Source organism: Maniola jurtina, chromosome 10, assembly GCF_905333055.1.
Source record: "Maniola jurtina chromosome 10, ilManJurt1.1, whole genome shotgun sequence".
Classification (NCBI taxonomy): Eukaryota; Metazoa; Arthropoda; class Insecta; order Lepidoptera; family Nymphalidae; genus Maniola; species Maniola jurtina.
The window spans coordinates 12,837,179-12,845,757 of record NC_060038.1 but is presented as its reverse complement, the minus strand read 5'-3'; the positions used below and the strand labels follow the sequence as shown (position 1 = coordinate 12,845,757).

Here is an 8,579-nt window from a genome sequence, read left to right as displayed (position 1 = left end):
TATTTTTTCGTTTGATGTAATTTTATTTACTTACTTATTTTTTTGCATTTCGTTCATTTTGTGTATAATAACGTCATTATGTACCTATTTGTTTAGTCTCATTTTGATGAGCAATACAGAATTTTCATTCATTCATTCGTTCTTTTGATTAGTTTTTTTTTAAATATATCAATGACGTTAAATAAATCTATTTTAAATAATTTGGTTTTTAGCAAAACTAATAAGTTATAACTATGCATCATGATCAAAACCTCTTGTACAATGAACATGTTTATCTTTTTGACAAAGATCACTTGCCTCCTGCATATCATGTAACCTCTACTTGCTACACGATGCTTGTGTGGTTGTGTGTGTGTGTGTGTGTGTGTGTGTGTGTGCGTGCGTGCGTGCGTGCGTGCGAGCGTGTGAGTAGACGAGACCCGTGCTCAGATGATGACTTATGTAAATATTCGCAGCAACTTAATTTCTACTATTTAAGTTGCTAAAACTGGCAGAAATTGAGATTGTCATTAAGTATAATAGTGAGAGTAGATTTCTTGCAAGTTTTATTGTTAATGAGCAAAGGCGTCACTGTATTGTTTTACACTATGGTTAAAGGTTAATTAATTGGTTTTATTTTTAAGGGCAATTGATAAAATTAGCGACCGGTAAATCCCAACTACTGTACATGAACTATACATACTACAGGCACTACGCTACTAAATCCCAGATAAGATGGTCTTGTACCGGCAATTGTAGAGCATACTTGTTCACCAATGTCGACTTGGTAGTCCAGAAGATGTGTGGGGAACATCACCACCAACCGAAGTCGATGCACAAAACACAGGGAGGACTTTATTTCAGTGTTTAGATAAAGCTTAAAAGAGAGCGCGCACGTTGCTTTTTAAAATCCGTAAAGAATTTAAATCATTCAAAATCCCGTGCGGAATCAATTCAGGAGTGCGCAAGCGTCTATGTACTTAGTTCTATAGTTTACAGATTTAGCGGGAAAAAACGTACGGAAACGTGGTGCGCGCTAGCTCTTACTTGATATCACCCTCCGGCTTTGTACATTGGGACATTGATATTAATTGATACGTGTACCTGACTATAGAAATAGCGCGTAAAACTGAACGTAAAAGTAAAAACTGACTGACAAACACATCATTATTAATGTGCAGCTCAAACCACTGCGTCTCTAACCTTGAAATTTTGAACTTATGGATTCTCTTAATGATGTAGATTATAGAACCCCAACTAAGTAAAAAAAAAAAACAAAAATCGAAGCCGAGGGTGCGGGACTGCTAGTTATAGTAAAATATATGAATATGTATTATTTGTAGTAATATAATAAATATAATGATTTAGAGTTTATTCGTTTTTTTTATGTTAAATAACTTTAAGCACAACGCATATTTTTCATTTACGTGAGGAAGAGATTTCAAAATGCAGTGGTTTTCGTTACAGTCTATCAAGTGGTTACGGAAGATGGGAAAATGTTTATAAGGTACAAAGGCTTTTACTACACCAAGTTGTCGTCAAGCAGGACTAGATGGCGTTGCGTGTCTACCAAGACTTGTTATGCGAGTATTATTCTGAAGCATGATTATTCGATCGCCAAGGAAACCGGGTCGCATCATCATTTGCCGAAGCTGCTCTTGAAATTGAAGAATGGGAGGTATATCTTTGCGGCGGATTGGCAGAGGTATCAGGGAAACGTTGTTGTAGTTCAATAAATGGGATCGCTAAACCCGCAAGACCACTGTTGACGTCACTGACTGGTGATGAGCACCTTGTATAACGTAGACTGTATTTCCTGGTTCTGGTAATTTCACTGTCACTTAATAAAACACACGTAAACACAAACTAAGTAAATATATTGTATGCTTTGTCCACCTGTTCCACCGGGAATGGTCGTACTAGTCCTGTGCCAATCAGGAACAATTCGTTCATTTAACCCGGGTCTCGTAAAAGTTTTGGTCATTGCAATCATTCATTTTGAACGATCGGGTTCAACCAATCGCCAAGATCCAAGACCGAAACTCAGAATATCATTCAATAATATTTTCTTCCTTGCTGTAATTTGGTACTATTGCTTTGTATGCTTTATTCCATAGTATTTAGGGTTTATTATTGTATTAACTCCAAGTTTAAACACATTTAAAAGCTCAAGCGAAAAGGTAGGTACAATGTACATACATCATAACAGTGCCTACATAGGGTAATTAGTAATTACCCTTACATTATATTACATAGTACAATAATGCAATGATTTTGAACAGTCGAACGACCGATAACGAAACGAGCGCGCGCAATCGAAACTTGCATCGTACCATTCACGATTGAGTCATAATTCATGATGAAACAGAAACCATCATGACTGATTGAACCAAAAGATCGACCCGAATGATCCGGGTCGTGGCACTAACCAATCCTTGAACGATCGAATCGTAAAGAGTGAACGATTGACACGGGTGCACTAAACACTGTCATTTTTACGTTGCGTCTGATGTGGTCGATTCTACTGCTGACTTAAATCGAATTTTGGTATAGATAAATTAAACGCTTAGTGGAGAATCATTACAACACAACACAAGTGTAAATAAAAAATATATAACAATATGTTATAAATTTTTAATTTACACTTGTTTATGTATTAGTTAAAACTCGTAAGCACATGACTACGAGTAGTTCTGAATCATTTAAACCAATAAAGATTTAGAAATAACATAAAATTATAATTAATCCAATGTTTTTTTTAAATATACCCTATACATACTACCACCATCACATTTTTTAAGTTCATTAATTTTTAGGTTAACAAAAGTTATGTTGAATTATTAGTTTTACTTACGATTTGATTATTTTTTTACAACATTGTTATATTTAAATTGATCTTTTAGATGAACCCCGAAAAATTTGTTTATCTAATGGAAAGACGTTTTTAATGCTCAACAATTACACGTATACATTTCGGTCGGAATTCAAAAAGTCTCAAATTGTACGATGGCGATGCAGTATGGGTTGTAAGGCCTATATCAGGGTCACATGTACGGGCGCTTTGATTAGGCCATTTGACGCCATGCATACCCATCCACCACCTAAATATCACGTGCTTAAGGATGGGAGATATATTATAATTTAATTTTGTCAAAACATAGATGGCGGTGATATTAAAAATAACATAACAGTAAATAAAGTAACAATAAACCTTTTAAAACAGCAAAAAGTTTTATTTTGCAAACAACAAAATTTTATAATCAATAGAAAAGCCTACTCCGTCCTCAGGGTTTATGTGAAGTCATAATTAGAGTTGGAACCTTGAGTTTAACACTGTAAAGGTGGAAGTTCTCAAATATTGTTCTTCTTTCTTAAATGATTAGAATAATTTTATTATTTCTTTTCCAAAAACTGTATTTTACAGATATAAACACGAAACGAAGAAAACTTTTCTTATTGGTTGATCCATGTGAACTTAAAAGAAAAACCGTAATCGATACAGAATTTTCCAGTATTGAACCCTTAACCGTAGAAACTCTGACTTTAATTTCTGGGTCCCAAACACCGACCCAGGAGAATCAAAAAAGACGACAATGCTATATTTACAAATGTAAAAATAGAACTTTAAAGTCATGCTATAAGTGTAAAAAGCCACTTTGTGGTTCCTGTAATATAATTAAAATTTTTAAATGCATAAACTGTTCGTAAAATATAAGAAGCATCATACTAAATATATATGGTAGACGCTTTTGACGATTCAAAAGAACTTGTAAAAGTCTAATTGAATAAAAATAATTTGAATTTTGAATTTTTTTGAATTTTGAATCAATTCACTATTTCATTTTAACAAATGCGTGCGGTAAGTTTTTAAATCGCCAAATCACATTTAACTGAGCGTAGATGGAGATAAAAAATTGTGTAGCTATAGGGCTTTGACAGATTCCCAATACAATTATTTATCTTGGAATTCTGTTTTTTTTTTTAACTCTGTCAAATTCTAATGTCAGCATACACCATAACACTATCACCTATTGCTTTCCATGACGTGGTTAATTCTATACTCGACAATTATTGACAAGCGATTTCAATGAATTATTTAGGAGAAACGTTAGATTTTAGTATTAGAAATCATGGTATCAAAATGTCGTCACACCTACACCAGGTGTTAAATTCTTCCGCCCCATTGTAAGTAGTATGACCATGTATTAATGAAGTTTTTTTTGATATTTCTCAGAATGCAAGTTGATCACCCTCGTCAACGGCCGGCAATACTATTACTACAACGGTTACACCTATACCGCTGTCCGTAAGTCCAGGGGAAGATGGCGGTGCACCAGCACTACAGACTGCAAGGCTTTCATAGTCTTGTCTCCAGAAGGGCAGCTTGTCCGGTGGGGAGGCGAGCATCTACACAACCAGCAAAACTACCACGTGCTAGCCGATGGACGTTACGTCAGGGTTTAATTTCTACTTTTGGAAAGTTTTTGGCCAGATCTAGAGTTTTGTGAGGGTTAATAATAATAATAACTGTGTGTGCTTTTGATAAAATCTCGATTTTAGGTTAAAAATATACGCAAACTTCGAGAAAACTGTAACAAAACTTATAGCCAAAAGTTTTGAAATCTGTTTAAATAAGTTTGCATAAAGGGCAAGGACCCTGATATTTAAAGTATTATCTTTTATTAATAAGGTTCCAATCATTATAAAGATTTAGTCAAAAATAAAATTTGAAGTCTGAAGACGAACATTTCACTTGAAATAGAACATCGATGAAATAGAAATTGGTAGAATAATAAATTGAAATAGTATTTGTTATAATCGGTATCAACTTTATTGCATTCAAAATTTGTTTCGTAATTGCAGACGCGAATTGGCCTATAGTCAGAGACATAACTATGAATACGGGAAAGGTGTATAAGTTTGTTAACGGGTATACGTACGGAGGGCCGACTAAGCTCCGTTCGTCGATGAGATATAGATGCACTATGGGCTGTGGCGTATATTTGTATTTGAGTTTTGATGGAGACGTTATTGATCCCGTTCCGATACACAATCATAAGCCGGCAAACCTCTTTCTTACTTCATCGGGTATTTATATTCGAAAATGAACATTTTGTGTCATTTTGGTCTTTTATTTAACCCTTGATTTGCTGTAGATGTAGGAAATACCCATCGTAAATTTCCTACCAACCAGTAAAATGAACGGCAGTTGAATTAAAGTTACTGTTAAAATCTAAAATTTTGATCCAACTTTGTGATTTGGTTGGTTTTATTGAGAACCAAAGAGTGTAAAGATTTCAAATTAAATCTTTCAGCTTGTGACTGTGCTTTGACTTTGAGACTTAGATTGAAATTTATAGAGCGCACTTTGACTTTGCTTAGACTTCAATTTAAGTTAAAACGAGACAGATTTACGCCAGCGGTATAACGCTTTAGCAGTGACCGTATTCACAATTATAACTATGAGGTCTCACAGTGCGCTCGAACACATAGTGTAGGTTCCAAGGTTCCACCAATCAGATCATTGTAAATTGACATGATACAGTAATCTGATTGGTGGAACCGACACTGTGCGTTCGAGCGCATAATGAGACCTCATAGTAAAGTTTGTGAATACGGGTGTAAGCAAAGTCAAAGTGCACTTTATAGATCTCAGCCTAAATATTTTTACGGAAATCCGACAAACCACAGACACAGATATTCGTTTCTAGAGCGTGTCTAAAATTATATTAGGTTGGTATCTCAAATTATTCTTAGAAAACTTGTTTTTCAGTCGCATTTGCCTTGTCGCAGAGAGGCGCCCGGCTTCTTCTCTTCGATGGTTACTCTTACAGCCACCAATGTGTTAAAAATGACTTCATCCACTGGAAGTGTACCATGGGTCTGCCGGGAACCACGAGGCGATGTAACGCAAGGCTTTACACCACAATTGATTACAAAGTTATTGACCTCGTTGGCAACCACCGTCATATGAAACCAATCTTCGCAAAAAGAAATAATACAATGGTGAGGGTAAGGCATCATAGGAGATCAAAGGAAATCAAATCCGAACCGTTATAGTGTTTTTCTGCTTTAAATTGTCACCACTATTAGAACATGTAAATCTGACTAGAACCACTCCCCCGACACTTCATACTAGCGATTATCTACAATCATCATCTTTGAGAAGTTTGAAGGCCATCATACGAAAAGCTTCTCTATCTAAAGTCGCCACTATTATCTTTGGATAATTAAGCCCTGTCCACGCCCTTATATTGTCCAACTATATTGCGTATGAGAATGCGTAAACAACATGACAACATGACAACATGACTTTACATCGAATACTAAGATACAGTACAACCAAATTAATAATGCGCATGCAGATCTTCGCTAATTGTCGTATTCCGAATCATTGAATCGTAAGAGCCCTAAACAATGCACTTGCATTTTGCACCTTGTTATAAACAAATAGGAGTCAATATCATGTGTATCATACGACCGTTGCCGAACAGTGACGAAGATTTCTATGCGCATTATTAATTTGGTTGTACTGTACTGGAATTGGTCTACAAAGAGATGACCATATCATGTCAACCATCATGCGTAGGAAGCTCGCTTTCGAATTCCTAAGAATGTTGGAGGGAAGAATTGAAAAAACAAGGTCCAAGGTCGCCAAAGATGCAAATAGTTGGAGGATAATACTACTAGGAGTACCCTTAAATTGCGGGAGTCAAAGTCGCTTCTTTATGTAGTACTAGAGGAAGCCCCCGACTTCGTCCGCGTGGATTTAGGTTTTTAAAGATCCCGTAGGAACTGTTTGATTTTCCGGGATGAAAAGTTGCCTATGTCAATTACAGGGACGCAAGATACCTCGGTACCAAATTTCATACGAATCGATCAAGCGGATGAGTACTTAGGAATCCCGCGGGAACTATTTATTTTTCCAGGATAAAAAGTAGCCTATGTCCTTCCCCTGAATGTATCCTAAGTCTGTACAAAATTTCATTAAAATCGGTTCAGCGGTTGAGCCGTGAAAGCGTAGCAGACAGACAGACAGACAGACACACTTTCGCATTTATAATATTAGTATGGATGAGTAAGAGCACGTAAAAGTTAGTAGGTATTCTTTGCTAGAACTAATTTCATTGGTTTGGTTTTGGTGAGTGTGACTCGAACGCAGGAATTCTTAGAAATAGCATAGCAAAATATGTATATTATTATAAGGTAATGAATAAAAAAAATTATACGGGTTATTAGATAAAGTAAGAATATTGAATTGAAGACTGTGATGCCGAATTTAAAAATAATATTAAAACTACACTATATTTTTTGAAATTGTATCTTTATGCCTACTTACTCGTAGCTGTTATTAAACAATATATTATACAAGATATTTTGAAATTGGAATTGGAATACATACCTAATAGTTTTTTAAGCACGTTGAATCGTTAACGAAAGCACTTTATTTATGGATTATTATGTTCGTTATTTGGGTAGGTTAAGGATCTTTAAAAATATTTGTAACAAAGGTAAGTATTACTAGTTAGTAAATAAAGTTTATTTCGTTTTTAATGCCCATCGTTTTATTTTTAGGGTTCCGTACCTCTAAAGGAAAAAAGGAACCCTTGTAGGATCAATTTTTGGTCACCTTAACCCATGGGGTACTTCCCGTTGATCTGGAATCATGAAATTTGACAGGTAAGTAGGTAGGTCTTATAGCACACGTTAATGAAAAAATCCGAAAACCATGAATTTTTGGTTGCATCACAACAAAAATGCATTCACGAAAAAATTAATTTACTAAATCAGATATAGTGGCGCAGTCCATCATTAAAAGTCTGTTATATATACATTATACATAATATAATATGTGTGTTAACTTACAAGTTATTCCTTTTCAGGCACCTTCTTATGGACAAAAAGAGGGGGGAAGCATCCGCTCCTATTACTGTCAGGTTACACTTACAGTTATCAGAAGAAGAACGCCGATGGGCGAGTCTCATGGTACTGTTCTCGAAGGTTGAAGGGTTGTAAGGCCGCTGCGATTAGTTTAGGTACTATGGCCTATGCGTACAAGCCCCACGACCATCCACCTCCAAAACTTCCTGAACCTGGCTCGGATATGACGTCAGAGCAGAATGCCAAGCTGTTTTGGTAGCAGGACATATATTTAAAGCCTGGTATACACACAAAGACGTGACGTAGTGTGTTCAAAATGCCTTCTGTTGCAATGCAAGGAGTTGTGTGAACGCGTAAAAATATACTTGTATGGTATAAAGTAATCGTGGATGGTACATGCTTTTCTACAATAGGAATATTGTCTATGGCTGATGCCATAATATGGCTGGTTAATGTCTGCGATTAGTTTAGAGGGATTATGGCCTATGCGTACAAGCCCCACGACCATCCTCTGCCGAAACTTCCAGAACCTGGCTCGGATATGACGTCAGAGCAGAGTGCCAAGAGAGATATTTTGGTAGCGGGACGTTTATTTTAAACCTGATATTACATAGAAAACGTGACGTAGTGTGTTCAAAATTCAAATTGCCTCCTGTAGCAATAAAAAGAGTTGCGTGGAGACGTAAAATAATACAAACAAAAATCTCGGGGAAACTCTT

At 35.9% G+C, this 8,579-nt stretch overlaps 1 protein-coding gene across 3 annotated transcripts; it reads left to right on the top strand.

The window, feature by feature from the left end:
* The first annotated feature begins 4,214 nt into the window (after positions 1 to 4,214).
* On the top strand, positions 4,215 to 6,380 carry LOC123868808. 3 transcript variants are annotated; one of them, XR_006796729.1, is made up of 2 exons: positions 4,215 to 4,489; positions 4,843 to 5,100. XR_006796729.1 is itself a non-coding variant. In XM_045911420.1 (2 exons), exons 1-2 carry the CDS (start codon positions 4,302 to 4,304, stop codon positions 6,037 to 6,039), a joined length of 423 nt encoding a protein of 140 aa, XP_045767376.1. In that variant the 5' UTR covers positions 4,215 to 4,301; the 3' UTR covers positions 6,040 to 6,380. The 3 variants fall into 3 exon arrangements, 2 of the variants coding, with proteins under 2 accessions (XP_045767376.1, XP_045767377.1); XM_045911420.1 differs by lacking the exon at positions 4,843 to 5,100 and adding an exon at positions 5,753 to 6,380 and having other exon boundaries at positions 4,215 to 4,437; XM_045911421.1 differs by having other exon boundaries at positions 4,215 to 4,437.
* Positions 6,381 to 8,579: the final 2,199 nt, after the last annotated feature.

Excerpts from the sequence above, each read along its gene's own strand:
- LOC123868808 (XM_045911420.1), top strand. The coding sequence starts at position 4,302 with ATGGCGGTGCACCAGCACTACAGACTGCAAGGCTTTCATAGTCTTGTC. Across the intron at positions 4,438-5,752 it reads CCGATGGACGTTACGTCAGG|TCGCATTTGCCTTGTCGCAG; the intron begins GTTTAATTTCTA and ends CTTGTTTTTCAG.